The sequence below is a fragment of the Telmatherina bonti genome (assembly GCF_933228915.1).
Source record: "Telmatherina bonti genome assembly, chromosome: 5".
Lineage (NCBI taxonomy): Eukaryota > Metazoa > Chordata > Actinopteri > Atheriniformes > Telmatherinidae > Telmatherina > Telmatherina bonti.
Genome location: NC_136623.1, coordinates 27,307,134 through 27,329,081, shown reverse-complemented (window position 1 = coordinate 27,329,081; position 21,948 = coordinate 27,307,134). Strand labels below are relative to the sequence as shown.

The window sequence follows — 21,948 nt, the reverse complement described above, 5'->3', positions numbered from 1 at the left end:
TGAATTAATTATTAAGTCAGTTTGGATGAGCATAAATATTCATAGGCACACGTTTTCTTTTCAACCATTTTACAAGAAATCTTCTTAAAAGAACACCCCTTCCTGCCAATGGCGTTGTCCTGACAGGCAAACATAGCAGAGGTGACAGACAGTGACCAGTGAGCATAGAGCCCCAGGCTGCCCAGATGCCACTATTCACATGCCACACTTTTACATGAACAAAAGTAGACCGAAACCAAAAACCAGGTCATTACAACAGAGCTCTCTGAAGCAACTGCAAATGTTTGTGGAATCTTAAGTGGAGGGGACAAATAATCAAATTATATTAAGTTTATTTACCCTGACAGTTAGTTCCTGAATATTGTTATGTCTTTGTATTTATCAGCATATGCCAGATGCCTGAATGGTTTGCACACACATAACAATGCTGCTGGAAAGAAAGTGACCTTTTAATAAAGTATAAAAGCACACACACATTAGAATTTCTATCCTTCACCTGCTATGCTAAATTAGTTTTAGTCTAAAGGTCACATTTGTTTGCTAAAAATACAGACTGTGTAGTTGAGATAAATAGAAATGCTCATTTTGGTAGTTAGAGACAACTTAACTGTCTAAGAGGAAAGAAATCCTTTGGGGTTTTATCATTTTCATAATGATAAGTAACATGAACAGTGTGTGCTGGGACTAATGGAAACTGGAGATAAATATTAGCTACATACCGATTATTGAAACAAAAAATAACAATGGATAAAATAAGTTAAATATAATCAAGATGGAAGCAATTATTCTTTATTCATTTCTGGTATCTTAAAGGAAATTATCTTCTGCATTGGATGCATTATATAAACAAAACAAATAACAGAAACCAAATAAAGTTTCTGTCATGATCAGCTAATAATTCCCAATCCATCTTACAAATTCAGAGGCTCAGTTTGTTCATTTGAGGCATCCAGATTAGTTTCCACTTTCAGGTGACTATGTTCATTTTCATGTTGTCTTTTTACAAAATCTTCCCACCGAATTAGACCCGTCAGAAACATTTATCCACATCTATAATTTCATCTATTCCAGTTGTGTCTAAATGCTCCTACAATGTGGATTTAGCATTTGTTCTTTCAAGCCTTAATGTGCTTGATACCGTTTACCCATACTTCAATGTGATCACCTTACCTGCCACACTATCGGCTCCATGTGATCAGCTGTGGCGGACAGGCAGATACTCAGCACGATGGTGTGAGAGGTGGAGGTCAGAACACTGGCAATAATGGCTTCCCGCATGGAGAATGGCAGCATGGTGTAAACCACGAACACAATGAACAGGAAGAAAGACACCTGTGGAGAAGGAAACACCGTTAATACACCTGCAGAGGCAAGTAGCAAGGAGAGATAAGAGTATGAAAAACATATGCGTGTAGAGGAAAATGCTATTTAAAATAAAAAAAATCCGCATTGACTAGCCTAGTTTACAAACACTATTCACCAAGAGAAAAGCCTGATATAAAAAAGACTCAGTGAAAGGAAAGAGAGAGACACATTTTTGTCGAAGGGAGTGTGTTTCAGCGTTGAGCACTAAGTGATCAACCAAGCGCTGTTAGCATCTTGCCAAAAATCCCTTGATTGCAGGAAGCAGGAAAGGGACAGTCAGCTCTTACATATCAAATCTAACACCTCTAATGTAGCACTGGGATTGCTTCCACACACATGCTTCTTCAATACACCTTCTGCTGCAGGGTTAAAGTAGTTCATCTGCAGCCATGCATGGACAGAAAGAGGTCAGTGTTCTCATAGGCTACAGCCAGGTGCCAGTTAACCTTTCATGGTTTATTTATTGGCCCACAGCATGAGGGGCAGTGAGATCGAGAGACACGAGGAACGGAAGCAAGACAGAGAGAAAAACGGACTGAAACAGGAGCTCTTCTGTTTAGGCTCGGATGACAACACACAGCCTCTCTGTAGCAGTGTGTTGGTTATGAATGTAAAAGAGAAAAAAATATTAGGGATGATGTTTCCCCCCTTCATAAAACAATGCAAATATAAAAACACATCTATATCAAAAGTTAAATTGCATTAGTTTGGGAAACAGTTGTTTAACAAACTATCATAAATAATAAATATATAGATCAGCAGTGACTATCTGACTAGCAAAGGAAAAACAACACTACAGCCTCCTGATCCAGGTCACAAGTTTACTTTTCATGTGACGAGACAACAAATTAGTCCCACACTAATGATGTAATACAGAAAGGTTAGATTAATTGGTAGCTATTGTTTTGACTGTAAAGCAAAAAGAAAATGTATGTTTATTGTTTGCATCTTTTTCATTTGACTGTAAGGCATTTGAACCTATTAAAATCTTAGTCAATGAAAATGTTCTGAAAGAAAAGTTTTGTCTCTTTGTATGCATTTCTAAAAAATCTAAGTAATGGTGTTATTCTTTATGATTACAGTTTTCTTATGGTCTGCGAATAAGAAAGCATGTGAAATCCAAGATGACAGCTGTCAAAAAAACCTTTATGACATGCTTTTAAAGATTTCTACAAAAATGAGATCCAGACCAGACTCTGCCAAGTAAAGCGAGCAAATTATAATCCTGCTAACACTTTGAACTGTCATGTGCAAAATGCAGATTATGCATGGATGTATGAAACAGTGTAACATTGTAGTTACATATTTTACACTTAATTAGTTACAGTCTTGCATCTAAATAAACATGCATTGTGAAAAATGGCTGTCAGTGAGTATGTATAAAAATAATTCTACAATTATTCCCAGTTTTTCACATTATTTGCATGAATTCCTCATTTCCCAAGCAGCACTTTACTTTCTTACCTAAAAGAAAAACTATGAATGATTAGAAATCTTTTTGCTTAGTAGCAAGCAATGGTATCATGTCATGTCTGCTGTCTTATGATTAGAAGGTCCAACTGTGGTAATGTAATGAGGTTTATTGTAAAAGCGTGAAACTCATCACATTGTAACATTATACATTTTGTGGTGAACACGTTGAATATAAACTATTTCCATCTTTGAATGAGGAAACTGTGGATCCAGAGGGTCAGAGATATGTCCAATTAACTAAATGGGATGAATTTGTACCTCATAGTCGGCTGAGAAATGGGGAGATTGGACAATGGTGAAGCTTGGAGGACACCGTGATAATATAGATGTTGCACCATTAAACCAGACTGGAATACATCTTAATTCTCCCAGTGGTGCATATAACCTAGAGAAGATATTTTTAATTGTAGTTTTCAGAAACAGCTAGGCTATAAGTACTACCACTGGTACATGTTAACCAAAAGTAATGCACACACTCAGACACATGTACACATCTTGTCAATGTGCGCCGGCTGGTGATGTACCAGGTTGCTCGTAACTTTTCCATATTCTCGAGTAAATCAGAGAAGAACAACTAAATCTTGATAGAAGTTTCTCCTTGATGACAATATTCTTCTTGAAATGTATTTTGCTATGATATGCTATGATAGTTTGCTATGATTGTATTTCTATGTCGCAACAACATCTACATACAGAACTTTGTGTTTCATATTTTTACAATAAAGCCTATCAAATTATAATGTGATAAGGTCCATTTATTTTCATTTGGGTGACAGCTGTATGCTTAGTACTCAGTCATATCAGATCAAACTTGACATTTTTATTTACCACTGAATTCTCCCCAAACATATCTTTTTGGAAAAGAGAAAATACAAAATCAAGATTTATAATCCCGAATAACCGCCATATTTTTCTACCCTTTGACACCTGAAATCTCTGGTAGAATTTAACATGATTTAAATGCACTGCTGATTAGCAGCAATACGGAAGTGCATCACCAATGCAATTTCTCATCTGTTGTAGTTATATTTGTATCTCACTGATAATAAAGAAACAGCATAGGTTTCCTCACATGAATGAAAGAATTATGAATTAATCATATCACTGAGTTAGTGGAAGTTGGTCAGATCTAAGCAGAATGGGAGATTGCAGCACACTACCATGGCTCAGTGAAGCAGGTGACAGGGTATTGCAAGCTTATTTCAGAGTTGCTGGGTTTATTTTTGCAGGGTCCCCATTGGGCCAAGACCTCAACTTTATAGAACTGATGGGCCTGGTTTACAAGCAGTTAAATGACCCCTAGTCTTAAAAAACATGTGAAGTAACACAGCCTCTTAAAAAAAAAAAAGATTAAAAAAAATATGTCAAAGGGGAATATGTTGAAATAGTGTTGTAACACAAGAAAGAGAATGGCAATGAAAAAAAAAACTGTGTAATGTTGGTTTTCTTTTCATGTAGCTCTTGTAGATAATTCAAAATGTTCCTTGATGACTAAATGACTAAAAACTTCTGGGGGAAAGCAAAGCAGAACAAATACAAAACTTTAAAGCTTCAGTCATTTAGTTTCTGAGTGTTTGATGTCACTTTCTTTTAGTCTTGAGTAAAAATTAGGTCAACAAACTGTGTTCCTTCCTTACATTCATGGAAGCATCATAAATATTTCACTGTCAGCGTTATTATCATGATGATGTCATGTTTGGTACATGCGGTGCCTGTGACTTCAGGATTCCACTTGCAAGCACCATTCAGCTGAGACCGGGTGCCCAGGTTCAGTCTTCAAGGTTTACCATCATGCAACTTTTAAATACGTCCATTCTCCGACACACCAGAATCAAAGGAACGACTTCTTACCAGGGGACTGCAGAGCTGAATGACATGCCAAAGAGGAAATTCAGCTATTTGATTCTTGTGTGTTGGAGTGGGATGCCTCTCAAACATTGGTGCCCAGCTCCAGTCCTCCAGCAGCCACAGTCCTGCAGTTTTTTCCATGTATCCCGATAACACCTGACTCTAATCACTCATTGTGCAGAAGTTCATCGACTGTTGGAACCATTTAATGGGAGCCAGTTGTGTTGGATGAGGGATGCAGCGGCCCTCGAGGACTGCTCTAAAAGTTACAGGATAGTAGACCTACATCTCGAGGACTGGATTTCAGCACCCCTGACCTAAGACCCCACAGAACTTCCAGACAAACGGGATGCAACCATGATCATGAAGATAATGAAAGAGGGAAGTATTTGGTGCTTTGTCACCCCCTACAATTATGGGATGGAATGCCACCGTTATATAGTGAAGAGGCTCATATAAACACAGAATGCAATCAGCAAACATGAAATGCTATGTCTTCAGGAATGCAATTAGAAATGGTTTTTTTTTGACCAATAAAAGAGCTATTTGGACCAAGCAGAGTGCCCTACACTGCCACAAGTCATTCATGACGGCTGAATGTCTAACAAACCTGCTTGAGTAGACACTTCTGAAGAAGAAAAATAACACAAAAGCATTAACATTTTTATTTGATAAAACAATGTTGGGAAAGAAATAACTATAGAACTTTATATTTATATATTTTTTTAAAAATCCTTTCTCTACATTATTGTATATTTTTTTGTACACTGACCTTAAGTGTCCTAAAAGGGAAATATAAATAAAATGTCTCATCATCATCCTTAATTATCATTATTATTATCATTATTCTTATTATTCTTATTATTATTATTATTATTATTATTATTATTATTGATGATATTATTATTATTATTATTATTATTATTATAATAAAGCAAAGTTGAAAATTCGAATTCTCTATTATTATTATTATTATTATTAATAATAATAATAATAATAATAATAATAATAATAATAATAATAATAATAACAAAGCAAAACAATTATTTATCATGGGCAAATCTTCTAACCTCCTGGATGCTGCCAGTATTAATATTACTAAAAAGGGGGGCAAAAATTTATTTATTCATAATGTGGAGCAAGTGACAAAACTGAGAACAGCTGTAGAAAGGTATGCCAGGTGACAAGCACAGGTGTGAAAACTAAACCGAAATAAACAGGTGGGTGAGGAAAAACAAGTCCTAAGGGTGCTTCGAAAGAGTGCTGACACGATGTGACCTAGAGTATCCCTGACAAGTGTGGCTGTGGTTCACTGAACAGTAACTGTAGTAAAGTGAGTTTTCTATTTAAATATATCCTTGTTTACGCCTTTTTAATACCACGCTGAGTCAAGACTGTTAAAAGAATAATCAGAATTACAGTCAATAATACATAAATGAGCAACTTCAAAAGATAGAAAGAAGAAAGAAGAAGGTACTTTTATCAGTTTATGGGACTCAGACTTACTAAATCTAAAAACTTTAGTAATTCAGATGTTTTGGCCATTAGATGCAGTTTTAATGGACAACACAAGGAAATAACATGGATAAACTTTGTTCCAAATACAGAAGAGGGCTGCTAATTGCTGCCAGCTATCGTTTAGCTCAGTGACTTAGAACCCAAAAAGCCTTCTCCAAAATTAATGCTCTGAAATCCAATGCTGCTAACTCAATCATGAAACTGTACCAGGAATGATGGAGCGGCTGCAGGGGATAAGACCCTGGCTGAGTTGAACATGTCTAATACGTTAAGTAGTAATAACACAGTGAAGAGCTTTATTTAGGTTGTTTAAGGTACCCAGAACACATAAGGACCCTCTTCTCTTACAATTTAGGTCTAAAGGCTTTTTTGTAGTCCTCTGCAACAGAGTCAACTTTGCTTCAGCCTCATGAATCATCTCCTTGGTAATGACACTGAGCAGGGTTCATAAAAGGAATTATGGAGACAGAGTGTCACATTACATCAGGCTTTTAGTCTACAGTCTGTGCCCAAGATTAGTTTATAAGTTGGATTTGTAACATGGAGTGTGTATGTGTGTGTGATTGTGAGATCATGTGCTGCATGATCCCACCTGTTTTTTGATGCCGAAAACAGATGCTCATTTCATTTCCAGTTAGTTTAACTCAGTCGGAGGGAAAAGACAGATCTGTTGATTTATACTGAAGATGTGAAATTAAATGAAGTGGATCCGGAACTATATAAGTGCTTAGTGTGTCATTTCACTCTGCAGTCTGAGCATGTTGACCTTAATCACTTAAATAAATTAAGCACAGAAACATATTATTCGTTCTCTTTATATCATATCAAATATTCACCTCTCTGTCTTCTTCTATTCCATCACCCATTTTTCCCCTCACTGCTTCCTGTACTTTTGCCATCTAGCAAGTTTTTTACCTTTTCAGTTTTTTATTCAACTTTTTTCAAGATTTTTCACTCCAAAACTCCCTTTTTTCCCTCTCTTTTGCTTTAAACCCAAATGAGATTGGCTGCATACCAATGTGTGTGTGTGTGTATCTGCCATGTGTGTCTAAGAGCCTGAGCGAGGAAAAGGAAGAGATGAGGCTCAGTCCAGACATCTCACAGGGAGGGGTAGAGGCTGCGCCACATAGATAAACCCCTTTTCCCCCACATTAGCAAATAGAGAGGGCTTTGTAGGGCGAGGAGAAGCATCCAATTGATTTCAGGTTTGAAAATGGAAAAGAGACTCTATTTGAATTATCTTAAGGAGAAAAGGCATGGTGAGCAGAACACCACTGAGAGAATATTTGGTGAATTCAGTTTCTCAGTGACTCTTTTACTTGACAGTGCACTTTACCATTACTGCAGGCTGTTGAAGTTTACTTATTCATAATGACACATTAATGTAGTCTTGCTTGAAAGCCATAAGAAAGGTTAATATTCTACAACTGTCATAAGGTAGGAGGCTGAATGGATCGATCGGATCATCAGTTCATCACAGTGTTAACACAGAGACAAATAGCCAAGCACACCAAAAGCCTACAGTCTGTCTATTCATTCCTTCATTTTCCTCAGTTACACTCAGGTAAAAAGTCTGCTAGTGAATGAGAGGTGAGCTTCAAACTGGATCAGCCAATCACAGAAACACAAACAAGCCCATCAGCCCTGAACACTCAAAATCACTACTAAAGGTCAATAAGGAATCACCAGTTAACACAATGTGTATATATTACAGGAAAACCTTGACAACATGGGAACTCCACAAATAAAAGCCTCAGTTGAAATTTCTGTTAGAGAGGTAACAGCATGTGTCACAACACCGCTTTGCCATGCAACTAACACACCTACAAAATAAGTGACACAAGTTTAACAATCAAATCAGGTATCGAAATATGACTCAACAAATAATAAATCATGACTACAACTGAGTGGTTTAATCTACACAAGATTTAATGAGCTTACAACTGACAGCAAATGAGTTGTTAACATTATCATGCACCACTGTAAGTAAATGGCAAGCAAGCTTCTATTCTCAGTATTCCAGTTTAGCTAAATACTAATTCCTAAACAGTTTCTGGAAGGAAGAATATCTATTGTTCAGCCATCGAAAGCAAGAAGGAGGGGCACACTGGACAGTTTGACATTTGTCTTCATAAAAGCCAAATACTATCTGTCTCTCTTTTCACACCTCGTTCAGAGTATCAATAGTTTTCAAGCAAATGCGTAATAAAGCGGAATAGCTGGAATGCCAACAAACAAGATGAAAGATGGTAATGATAAAAAAAAAAGGAAAACTCAATTAAATGATAACAGAAAACAAATAATTACCCATTATTAACCATTTTTTCCATTTAGTCCTCCGACTCAGCTATGTTCTGTCACTACATCAATGAGGAGCTGTCTGCACTGTGCTGCAGTGCATCTATCTATCATTTCCTTTACAGCTCTAGTAATGAATGCGCATAAGCACAGTGAAGGTGGTTGATTTCATTTGAAGCTGTAAGAAAACTTTATACAGCAGGGACAGCACATTGCCTCCACATCACACTGACCTTTTTTAAACCAAAGAAGTCTTATACTAGGACAGGCACGGTCTATTACACTTGTCAGCAGATCTTTTGTGAGGATAAAAAGTTTTTTTGGTATCAATACGAGTCTCTTAGTGACTAATTATGGTGAGCTGTTCATGTGATATTATCCACAGACAAATACACTTTGATCTTTTAGATTCTTTATTATATAAGCTCCTTCTTTGCTGTACCAACTATAAGGGCCCGTGGGACCGCAACTGCCTGCCAAGATTATGCCCTGTATAACTATTTGAAAACAGTGATGTAGTCCTTGAGCAACATTCAATGGGTTCTTTTGCTCATTTTTCACTAATCAACTAGTTTTATGAAACTGGAAGCTATAATCTTTGCATAATCCTCCTCACAGACAGTATTCATGGTTTTCACTTTAGCATGACAATTGCAGCATTACCTCAGTAAAGACTGCCCTAAATCCCAGTCACAGCTTTGTCTCTTGTTATAATGCAGCAATCCTCATGCAATCTTTAAATAACATGATTTTATTTCCCACAGCTTCTAATTTTTTTTTTTTTTTTTAAAGCTGCAAGGATTCTAAACAGATTGTAAACATTTGCTCGTCATGGTTTAGTTGACCTCATCAAGCACTTGAGGCCAACAACATGCATAAATTGCTGCCTTGAAGGCCACTGTGGAAAATTTTGCAGCATGGACTTCTGTAAAATTTCTTTCTGATGTCAGCTTAAATATTGACCAAAGGCATTTCTGAACAATATGAAAAGCAGGATATGTAATATCCAAAAGACATATGCAGATGAACAGTAAGATGTTAACTAATGAAACTTGAAAAATACAGAATGTCAGACTTCTTACTTCACATTTGGCTGCAGTAATTAGCTGCAGTGTTTACCAGTCAACAGTCATCTTTTTCTTCTATTTGTCTGTTTCTAGCCTCAGCCATTTCCAAAAGAATTGGGAAAATGTGAGACTGATTATCACAACAGCACCTTTGCATACAGTAGTAGTGGGGAGAACAGAGATTGTTTCATAAAGCGTAAGTCTTTCACAAAGCTGTTTTTGCTGCCCAAATGCTTTTTTAGGGATAACAGAGTCATCACAGCTCCCTATTCAGTGCACATGAAAAGCATTTAACACTATTCCGAAACTAAAGATAATCTTATGGAAGCAGCATCTGTAAAGTTGCTCTGCTGTGTTCAATTAAAAATGTATACATTATGAAGTCAGCAGGTGCAGAAATTATCAATAAATATTTTATATAATCGGTTCTTGCAGCTTAGAGATTTTATAATCATTGTGAGAATAGAGCTCATTTTGCCATCACAGATCAGCTGTAAACACAGCATTATGCTAACTTCCAAAGAAAAAAAAAACAAAACACAATGACAATAATAATGTAAATAGTTTAATCAGAATTGAACAATCTCAGCACTATTAGTTTTCTATTTCTACTTCTAACAGGTATCCTTTTTTAGATCCATAATTTATACACTTGGACAATGACCAATCTTACATTGCCAGTTTCACAAAGACAGCTCATAGTTAAATAAGGGTTTCCTGAGAATTGACCCTTTTCCATTTTATATTTGGCAAATAACATAGGAAGAATTATTTCGGTAGCTTGATGTTTCACCTGTAAAACAAAGCCGGTGGTTGTTTTACCAGTATGTTTAAGGACTGAACTGAAAAATATGCACTGAGAACTCTCATCATGCTGAGAATCTGTTACATAAGTTTATAACACACTGCTCAACTTTCTGCCATTACACTTGTCTTCGGTCACCTATGGGTACTTAGCAGCAGGTCTTTTAGCTCAACTTGGTTGTGTTAAAACAGTTAATCTGAATGACAGATTTATGAAAAGCTCCTCAAACATGACATTTAAAGTTGCATCCAATGTGAAATTCAAAATTGAATGTCAAAACATAAAGATTGTAGCAACAATTTTTAAATGTCAATGTTAAAAATCTTTCAAATTCCATCATTTAAAGCGACCGTGAATTGGACTGAGCACTACAGAAAATCAATTAATAAAATTGATAATTGTGTATTGTGTTATCCTAGAGAAATATCCACAAATGGCAATACTTCATGTTATTTCATGTTATTTCAAGACTTTTAACATTTCATAATGACAATTCATCCACTCGTCACTAGTAAAAGCAATGCCATATGAAAAATTTTATGAGGTTAGAAATGGATAGCATACGAGGCGGAGAGACCATTAAGTTCTCACTTTTGTCACTGCTCTCCTATTTCTGACGTTGCTACAGTGCAGGAAGCATTAAATCAAGTCTAACTTTGACTCTGAATCGCTAAATGATTTCTTTTTTTCTGCAGCTTGCTTTTCACCCTGCAACTGCACAGTAACGCCAGGGTGACTACACATTTAAAGACTGGTTATTAATATAATTGGCTCAGGAGAAACAGCACAGCACCCTCCAAATCTGATGCTATGAGTGGAATAAGTAGCAGTAATGAGGGGAAAGTGAAACATGCAGAATTAAACCCCCTCAAGGTATGCTTGGAGATACATTCATTGAACACTTTATCAGAAACGCATGTAACACCTTATTAATGTAATCATAGGAGCAAATAAAACTGTCTTCCAAAATGATGATTAAAAAAAAGAGAATGGCTTCTATGACAGATTAATAATCTTCAACCAGTGTATGTCCATGATATACACAGTCATTTTGAATCCATCCACTTTCTTTTTTGCATAATTATTTTGAATTCTTCACTGTATAAATGAAAGTTACCAGAATTTAAAATTTCAACTCAAAGAAACTGGGCTCTAACTGGCCCGACTAATTGTTTTCTTGTTGTGATAATTCATTATTTACAAAAATGAAAACTTGAAATTTTGAGAAAAAAGAAAAACAAAACCCTTCCCACCCAGCGATCTCCTTGCTGTGGCCTCACAGTAAAGGTGTGGTAGTTACTACCGCACCGCTGTACTAGTGGTGTTATCCCTTTAAATGTGAATAGTTTCATTGTTTCTTTTTTTGTGAACTGTTAAGTTGGGTTTTAAAATATTAATGTATATGGGATAATCCTTCTTAGTCCTACCTCTGTGTTTTATAGGTTTGTGGAAATCAGGCTGAAAGAGATTGGCACTGTTTTGCATGCAAAAGCAGGCATGAACTCAGAATAAGCCTGGATTTCCTGACAGAGTCTGTAACACTGGATGTTGTAATGGTAGTACAGTGCATAGCTAATAGAATTTCCTAAATTAAAAAGATGACCAAATACCAAACAGAAAGCCAGAAAAGGGGCTCCACAGGCTCTCTCTCTGTGACGTAAAATAATCAAATAAAATTTTTTAGAGCATTTAAAAAAAACACATGAATTTACTATAAAGAAACCAGCTCCATTTTATGACCTTTAGATCATATTTTAATCACAGAGGCCAAAAGAAGAGATAAAGGAGGAAAGGTTGTGTAAGAATGAACACCCATTCATTTTCATTTTTAAGAAAAAGAAAAGCTATGAAGAAAGTGGAACACATAAGTAAAAGATAAAGTAAAGAGAAAGCACAAGTTTTTCCTTCTTTCTATGTTTTTATCTTCACCTTTAAAAACACTGAAATGCATGTTTGTAGGCAGTAATATTACACAATTGTTTTCACAACAATTACCAAAAAGGCGAACACCCCCGACCAGTTTTTTTCTTTTTTTATTTCTTTTTTTTTATTTTCATTTGGTTCTTGTTTTTTTTTTTTTTTTAAATTTAGAAAAAAAAAAACCAAATGTATTTTTCATTTATTTCTTGCTCCATTTAAACCATTGTTTGTTAGGACTTTTTTCTGCTTCTGTGTTTTGTAATTGATTACATCCCTTATCTGAATGTTTATTTGTGTGGTTTTTTTTTAACTCGTATTGTTAGTATTTACAATTCAAAAGGTGCTGATGAGTTAGCACCACTGTGCATGGCCCTGATTCTGACATATATAAGGGAGTTTCAATAGGAGTTAAATGAGCAAGAAGTGATTAACTAAGTATCATGCTTGCACCTCATTGCTAATTCCACCATTATTTACTGATGACAGGTACACTCAGACGTGGCTGCAGAGGGGTTGCAGGGCACCACCAGGAGGATTAAGTGTGTGAAGAAACAGACTCTCCATTAATGTAAATTTCATTGGAAAAGCAGATGAAATCTGTATCAGAACAACTGCAAAACCGTATTTTTCTAAATTTTTAGGTTGGCATGCCGTGGATCTGGAGGTTAAGTGTGTTTGTCTGTTTGTTTTGTTTCTGTTGTCACTATGTCTGTAGCTGGGATGAGAGTCCAACAGAGAACAGAACATTTCCAAAGAGTGAGGACCTTGTAAAGCCCTCTATGTTGAGATATATGAATTAGTAGCTTTTTGTAAAAGTCCGTGAATGGACAAAAGGCTGCTATGAAAGCTATCAGTTGGGCAAATCAAAAATTCTTTTATATATGTGTTTTTCTTTGTTTTTTTTAACCTGTTCTCACTTATTTATCATGTATTTAAAAATGAATAAAAAGAATAGTTTTTCTGTTCTGTAATCTGACATCCTGTGATGGACTGGGTGTAACCTGCCCCTCGCCCGGTGATTGCTGGGATAGTCTCCAGCTTCTCCTGCAACTAAGCATTAAAAATGGATGGATGGATGGATGGATGGATGGATGGATGGAGGAAATCTGACATTTTTGGTCTAAGCCAGGATGGACTATTCTGGTCCTCAGGGGCGGTGGTCCTGCAAGTGTTGGAAGTTTCCATTGTGGCCACACACCTGACACACATCCAATTTAATTAGCAGATTACATAATTACCCATTGATCTGAGTCAGGTGTGTTGCATCAGGGAAACTCCAGGACTGCAGCCCTGAAGGACCAGAATTAACTGCCCCGGGTCCATGCAAAAGGGCACATCTTTGATATTTTAACTCAACAGTCAGTCACAATTATGTCTTTTGTTTTAGTAAGGACTGATCGGCTTTGTGACAACCAACAGATCAGATCTGCAAATCAATGCTGATTTTGTGTCAGGTTTGGCAGACTGCTTTACTCATTACTGAAATAAGTTTCCACATTAACACTGATTTAGGGTGTCACTACCAAAACTGGACTTTCCTATTTGTGCGGTTCATAATTTGCAACTAAATATGATGAAATGATGCAATATGACAAAAAATTACTTCTGAAATTTAGTCTGGAATTAAATTATACCCTCTTTGTGTTTAGCCTTTTTATACAGCTCCTGAAATTCAGCTGAAATTCAGTGTTACTCACTGACTGGGAATCAAACAATTCAGTTCAAAGTCGCTTCTAAGGATTACTGATGTTATCCAACATGTAGCGCTAACTTACAGTTTGTAATTTGTCAATAATTCAAAAACAAAACATTTAAGATCTAAGTTATATTTCCTATGAAAGTACATCAAAGTCCTGGACTTAATGAACAATGAAAAACTGAGGATCTCGTAGTTCAGGAATCCTTTTTTAACTATGAATATTCCTTGAGATTATTTGTAGTTAACCAAGTGAGTAGGGGCACTGTAACAACGTGTGAACTATGTTGATAACTGATCAACATCATTACTTGTAAACCTAAACTAATAGATTAGGAACAATGGTTGTTTATAATAATATTCTTTATCCATGTGCCTACATGATATCATGTGTGAGGTAATAGTGGACAGAAATGAACTGAAATTGCTGCTCCTCAGAAGAAATTTACCTGAAGAGCCTAATTAAATTAAACCCAGCTGTGCGATCAACAGCGCGCAAATATTGCTGGCATTGGTGTTAAAATCATTACCAGTCTGCCTACACAGCTTTTAGAAACTTCATAGTAGTAGAATTCAGAATTCTACTACTGTTTCTGATTTTACAGAAACTGGAATTACATTCCTGCTAATCTCTGCATGCAGTCATGAAAAACCGGAGTAATTTAGGAATTATTGCTGACCCTGTACATGTATTTGTTATGACTATAATTTAGACTACAAATCTACCTGCTGCATGATATTTGCAATTGGGTCTGTTTAATTTAACCTTATCTATATTTATAAGGGAAATAATTATTTAGAATGTCTTTTCCAAGTGTGTCCTGGCCAAAATAGGCAACACTTCAGGCCAGCAGTAACAAACTACTTATACCAGACACAGCATATTAAATAAACAATTTCAGTGTATTGCAATATAGAATTTAAGTGTGAATAACTTGCAAATATTTAGCCTGGTGTTTAACAAAGCCTATGAAGCTAAAGAACAAATTCATTTTTGTAAAGAAAATATGATGCTTGGCTGGAATTTATGTACAGAAGATATAAAAATCTATTTATTGTATTATTCTTTGTCTCAGAGGGAATCCAAAAAAATTGCTCGGGTTATTGGCAAAAGGTGCAAATGTTTTATTCAAAGCTCTCTCAGTACTGACCGTAGGAGGAAATGTGACTCACATTCAATTCACTGATACATGAAATAAGTCTTCTGTCTTCACTTGTGGAGAATGACAATGCTCCGCGCTGTGCACCAAAAGGATCGATGTAAGAATGCTAATGAATCTTTTCTTTTAACCTACATGATGGCAGCAAGTCAGCAACTCTCTTAAGAATGACTATAGACTGTGAAGCCTGTAAACAATTATGTCTCTTACAAAAGCATTAATTATCATAGTTAATTTCCAGAAAGAGGATAGTGATGGCACAATGGTCTAACATTTGCAATGAGCATGAGAAAAGAAAAGAATGGAGTGGTGTGATTTGTTGCACTTTTAGCTAGGTCTTTGTGATCAATGAGGCAACACTAGACACACCATATGTCTGTAAAAACCAGGTACTGCTGAATGAGGGAAACTTATGGAAGCCTAATTTACTGTGGTATTTTCAACAAGCACTGATACAGGATGTATATGTTAATGGCAGTGAAGCAACCACTAGTCATTCATTTTACCCCAATAAACTGCAGAGCTAATTGTCGTATAAACACATCACTTGGTATGTTGCACAGTTTAGGAAAACAGCCATTTCTCATGGGCAATAAAACACAGCATTGCAAACCAGCAAGAAAATATCATCTCAAATGGTGTAGAATAGGGAAAGATGAAGTATGATTTAAGGTAATTTTTGCTGCCTCTGTGTCTGAAAGGTCTGACACAACTGAAGCTGACTGTCTATCAGCTGAAACCAGATGGAAATGAAAAATGAAGGACACCAATTTAAAAAAATGGAAACTTTTTTTTACTTTTTAGATCAAAATATCTTAAGCCCATTTATGCTCCCTTGTGTAAGTCATGTTTGACGTCTATTTTAAAAGTTGGCATAAGTTGCTGTCCTTTTTTATACTCTTTTACATGGTTTTTCAGTTCATCCACCAAAGGACATTTCTGAGTTCACCTTTACGTTTTGACACCAGTTGGATGCTGTCGTTGCAGAAACACTAACACAGCCTTTCATAAATGCTGCCGCCATGTCTACAGTGGTTGATAAAACATTTAACTCCTCACCTCCATCTTATGCAGCTTCTTTTTCTTTGGGTGATTTAAATTTTTAGTTGTTTTCTTTCCAGTTCTTCTCTTGTTGGTTCCTTTTACTGGTTGTGTGTTGTGTGTATAACTCAACTTTACAGTGGTATTGCTCTGTTTTTATGCATCAAGTGAGGGATGAGCCCCTTGAAAACTGACAAAAAGTGCAATCATAACAGACACTGCAGATGAAAGTCTGTCCATCTGTGGATCTGTCTTCTTTGTTGAGCATAAATTAGCCTAAAGTCAAGGCAGCTCAGAAAAAAAAGATTGTTTTGACAATTCCTCCTACATGTCAAGATGATCTGATCTTTGGTTAATTCTCACCGATAAAATGCATTTCAGAAGAGCAATAGATTATTTTTGTTTGCAAGCTTTAGATTTTTAGATGGATGGGTTCAGCAAAGACCAAAACTAATATCACTAACTATGTCTTACTAGCTTAAATAAGCTATATTCATCTATACTTGTGACTTAAATAACTTTCTATTAGCCAGTAATTCTTTAATCAACAGCCATGATGGTGAAAATAATAAAAATCAAATGTATTAGAAGTTCACCAATAAATGAATGAAAGTCTTACCTGATCCCATGGACAGACGATTCCCCCAGAAAACATAAAAAGGTAACCCATGACAACCAGACAAGCCCAGATGATCAAGGAGAATACTTGTAAAAGCCTCTTGAAGATGGACTCAATGCAGACAAGTACAAACACTGCCAGGAATATAGCCAGTGCTGTGGGCACAGTGATTACAAAGGCCACATGGTCTGCAATGTTCTGTGAAGGACAGAAAATGAAAACATTTCAAATCTCAAGAGAAATAGACAGTCCTTTAAGGGGAACAAAGTACGTTATTTATTATTTAAAAGAACAATATTTGGTGGAAAGTATTGCATGTCAAGTTTACATGAAGAAATAAGTTAATTTAGTTGATGGACCTCTTAAATTATTCCAAAACAATTTGGTGAAAAACAGTCATCTGCCTGGCTTTTTCCTTTCACTGTTCTGAATCTAAACATGAACACTGAAGATGAGCAGGAATATTTGCAAATACAGATTGAACTATATCAGTATAAAAGCTTTCAGGCATCTGTAAACCAGCATTTCCTTGCAAATTCAAGCCACAAATAATGCAACTTTATACTGATTTCACTGCTGTTTAAATCTTAAAATGTTAATCTTTCCTATATTGCATTTAAAATTTGTAAATCACACATTCCAAGCATGAAGTTATTTAAATAACATATGTTCTCTGTAGTCTGTCTCATGAGGCTGCTCTGAAGACCCACTGGAGCCGGTGGAGAATCTTACTTACACAATATACTTTTATAATCTCACTTATATATATATATATATATATATATATATATATATATATATATATATATATATATATATATATATATATATATATATATATATATTTGCATTAGGATTTGAGAAGAAACAAAGATGGCAAGTAAGCATCCTGTGGTGAGGAAAAAAAAGACAAGAGATGACCTGTAGCAAGATGAAGCATCATCAATATTACATTTGCTGCTGCCTTTTCAAACACACTTAGATATGGAAGTTTAGATAAAAATTTCAGGAGTTTCATCAAGGTAGACAGAGCAGAATTGCAGTGGGGTGAGATGTTTGAGCTTCTTGCTTTCACAAGGTTTCACTTCATCAATGTTCTTCCATAATGGATAACAGAAAAAAGTCAACAAAGGGTCAGGAAGACTGACGTCTCACATCTTTGCTGTTACATTTGGCTTTTTGTAAGGCAAGAAATCTAGGAAAACACTGACTTCCAGTCAAACTTGTTTAAAAATAACTTAGTTATTAGATTCTTTCAAATTCTAAATGTTTATTTATTTCAAGATCAGATTTAGTCATTTGTTTACTTTTGCTCATTCAGCTTTAAACCTTTGTCACATTGAAATTTCAGCCCAGTTGATCATTTGGTAATTTCATTGTATTTAAAAATCCATATCTTCTAAGTACAACTGAGCACACCAAGTTTATGTAATACTTTGGTTCTTTTTTTAAGCTATTTAGTGAAAATAGAAAGCTTTTCAGGTTGTCATATTTAAAGACATTGTGTTGTTTTATTCATGACAGTTATAAAATAATGTCCTTATTGTATGATTTTCCAAAGGGATCTGTCTAACTGTTCATCCAGCAGCCAAACAGCCTCTCTTCCTCTGTCCATCGCTCTTTTTCTGTAACCGTCACCCCACCTATCCTCAGGCTTTTCTACATGCACAGTCAATGCGCTGGGACAAGAGAAGCCACATAGAGCCACACGGAGTTTGTCTTGCCCAGAGCAGAGCTTCAAAAATAAAAAAAAAAATACAGGATTTAGGTCAGCCAGCTACTGGCATTAAGGGGAAACAAATGAAAGCCACAGAAAGAAATGAGGAAGCAAGGAAGGATATGACAGTGGGGAAAAATTTGAAGACAATGATAAATATTTTGATGAAGAAAATAACAAGCAGAGTCAATGGGAAAATTGTAGCTTTGCCTCAATCTAAATGTCAGGAAATGATCTGCTCCTTTCAAGTATTTCTGCTAGAGTCTGTGGCGTTCATGGTTGTAACTACCGTTGCTTCTTGACTTGATTTTGACCAAGGCGTCTGACACAAATGCGGGTGTTTACATCACAGCTGAATACAAAATTAATAATGCATTTAAGTCATGTCTAAGGTCAAAAGAATGATAAACAATTAACAATGATGAACCACTTTACTCTACAAACATTTGCATTAAATTACTTTAATGACAGGGGTGTTGCGGGGATCTAACACTTGAACTTTGATTATCAGCAGCACATCATTTCAGAACTAATTAGTGATTCCTCCTAATTTTATAAAAGCAAAGATGAAAACTATTTAGGTTTTTTTAGTTGTATTTAGCGAGGGCCATTATTTCTAATAAATGGTGGCGTTTTGGAGTTATTACGGAAGACAGTGATTTTCTATGTAATTGTCCATTTTATGTCCACAGCAGTGGAAAACCTTTATGCCAAAAATTTCAATTTGCCATTGTTGTCCAATGTGCTGAAAGCTTACTTGTGTTGTGCTGTAATTAAATTAATAACAAGGTTGGTTTCTTTTTGTTCTTCTTTCTCTCTACCAGAGATGGTTCAACTTTTGTAAAGTGCCACAGTGTTTGCTTGACAGTCCTCCTCGGTTGCTTGGGCTGGAGCTTTTTTTTAAAAGAGATCTTCACAGGATACTTCACCCTATTCCCACTGAGCATAAGTATTTACATCTGAAATACCCCCCCCCCCCCCCCTCCCCCCCCCCCCCCCCCCCCCCCCCATCCCTCCCACTGGAGCCCATCAAAGATCAAATACTCATTAGTTCTAGTATATGAACACTGCAATGGTGCCTCATTGTGGAGAGCTGAGAAAAAACAAACACCAAAACAAAACCCTATTTAGTCATTTTTATGAACCCCTCTAACTAAACAGTTATTAAACAACTGTAATGTATAAGATGTTAATAAACCCCAATCCACAGAGAAAGAAATTGTGGGATTGAATAACAGATCAAACATTTGTTATCTCCAATCTTCTTAACTCCTCATTTGTTGACTAATGATGCATGAATGATTCGGTTTTGTGGCTTTCACTGTTTCAAAGGACAACCAAAGTTCATTGCAATCTGATTATGTTTGCATAGCTACTAGACATAAGCTCTAGTTCAATCGTGTTTTGGCAGAGTCATGTACATCATCAGTGCTCTCTGTCTCACTTTGTGTCTGACATTGTGTTTTGGACTGATCCCTTCTTATTAGCAGGCTGAGATGATGAGACAGGAGTAAGAGTGGAGCTCTCTTCATTATATAATGTGAACTACCATAAAGTTCTAGAAAATGCTCCAGAAATGAATCTATAAAATGTGATAACATATCACATCCTGACTGTTCGTCTATATACAATCATGCCAGTCATTTGTGAGCAAAAGCAAACCAAGGTGCAGTGAAAAAATAGTTTGCTCATTTCAGTTCAGCTTCTTTGTCGTCACTGCTTGGCTGTTTTAAGAGGTTTAAAGCAAAGATAATCCTGTCAAAATAGTGACAGAGCAAACCAGATCTCTGCTCTGTAGTTCAGTCAACCATCGACTCAGACAATAACTAAGCCCTCATCCTCCCCCTTCACTTTTTATCTCACCCTTCACTTCACATTAGTGCTGCAATGAGGACTACATGCTGTGAGAGTCTACATGTGGGTGCATACATATTGCACAAGCATGCCTGTGCTCGTGTGTGCACGTGCAAGTTTACGAACAGATGCCAAGACACTTTGTGTTGCATTATTTCTTGCTTAGATTGTACAGTAGGTGCATGCGCCGAAGACTGACCTGTCCAAACACCTGATCTTTTTATATTGTTTGACATCTGTTACTTATGTCCAGTAATGCTCATATACATCCTTGCATGGTCTCAGATTTATGCTAAATTTATAACAATTTTAATGGCATGATGCCAAGTGTTTCTCCATAATGTGAAAGAAAAACTTACCAGCCCTGAAGCAAAGAACACAGCCAGCAGAGCCAGGCAGGCTCCCATCACTATGAGGAGCAAAAACACAATGAGAGGATGCTGCTGGCTCATACAATAGTAGGATTCATATAGCCAGTCCGGGGACCTGTTTCTCCTCTGTTCACCACCTCCTCCTTTATCCACTTCACCAGACCCCCCTGTCCGGTCAAGAAGATAGCGCTTCCTTCTTATTGCCTCTTGCCACATGGATCTTGGAGCTGAGCGGGAGGAGAAGGAGGGAGGGAAAACAGAGGAGGAGGAGGAGGTGGTGGTCACAGCTGAGGTATTAGTAGTTTCCATCACATCAGAGGAGCAATTGCTGTTCTCTTCTGTTCTCCTGCTGCTTTTCCTATTGGGATCCTTGGAGTGAAAGCTCCTGTGCTCCAGATTCTTCTTCGGCTGCTCTTTCACCTCCTCTCTTAAGTCCTTTAGGCGATGACAACTGAAAGCAGAGTCTGAGTCAGAGGTGGCGTGCGCTGGCCGGAGAGGTGGCAAGAACGCACCAAGGGTAGAGCGCAGCATCTTCTTCTTTCTCCCTCTGCCAACATGTTGGGGTGGAAAATGAAGAGAAGTGCAGACACTGAGTGCTCTTTAGAATGAGAGAGAAAAGTGGGAGGGAAGTGAAGGGAAAGGGGAGGGAGAGAGGGCTAAGGGGGAGGGGAGGAAGAAAAAGAAGGTGCAGCAGCAGGGAGAAGTCTGCCAGGGAAAGGGAGTGGAAAAAAAACAAGAAAAACAGTACAGAATTTCCTACATTAACATTTAGCAGGGATGTGCAGTTTAGCATTAATGTGAAATAACCTCTAAATTCCCCACATCGGATTTTTAGAACAAAGATAAGCAGCATTACATCTTTTGTTGTTCAGTAATGTCTTTCCTAATGCGCAGACACAAATGCCAGATTTGTCAAAAACAACTCAGGGCTACTTAAATGTGATCTATCTCCAACCCGAAATTATTCAAGTTTTAGATGTGTTTGTAAAATTAAAAAAGTCGGCAAGAAATACAAGTAAAAAAGCCCAGAGTGAGAAAAATACAGTGTGAAATAAACATTCACACATGGCAGTTGCTCAAATTCTGGGACAACCAAAACATGAAACGTTGAAATCCAAATCTGTGATTCTAAAATGATAAAAAAAAAAAAAAAAGACAATGATAAATTTGCTTTTTAAGAAAAAAAGGAAAGAAAG

General features: G+C 36.5%; 1 protein-coding gene across 2 annotated transcripts in view; it reads right to left on the bottom strand.

Moving 5' to 3' along the window:
• The window catches only part of adcy2a (adenylate cyclase 2a), a gene marked incomplete at both ends in the record, with an annotated part of 56,941 nt that extends 35,643 nt beyond the window's left edge, over window positions 1-21,298 (bottom strand). Inside the window, 3 exons of one of the 2 annotated variants that reach the window (XM_079240474.1) lie at window positions 1,171-1,332; window positions 16,811-17,008; window positions 20,741-21,298. In XM_079240474.1, the coding sequence (XP_079096600.1) occupies window positions 1,171-1,332; window positions 16,811-17,008; window positions 20,741-21,283 (903 nt within the window). The remainder of the gene's footprint in view (window positions 1-1,170; window positions 1,333-16,810; window positions 17,009-20,740) is intronic. The other variant, XM_079240473.1, reaches the window with a different exon arrangement.
• Between the last annotated feature and the right edge of the window lie 650 nt (window positions 21,299-21,948).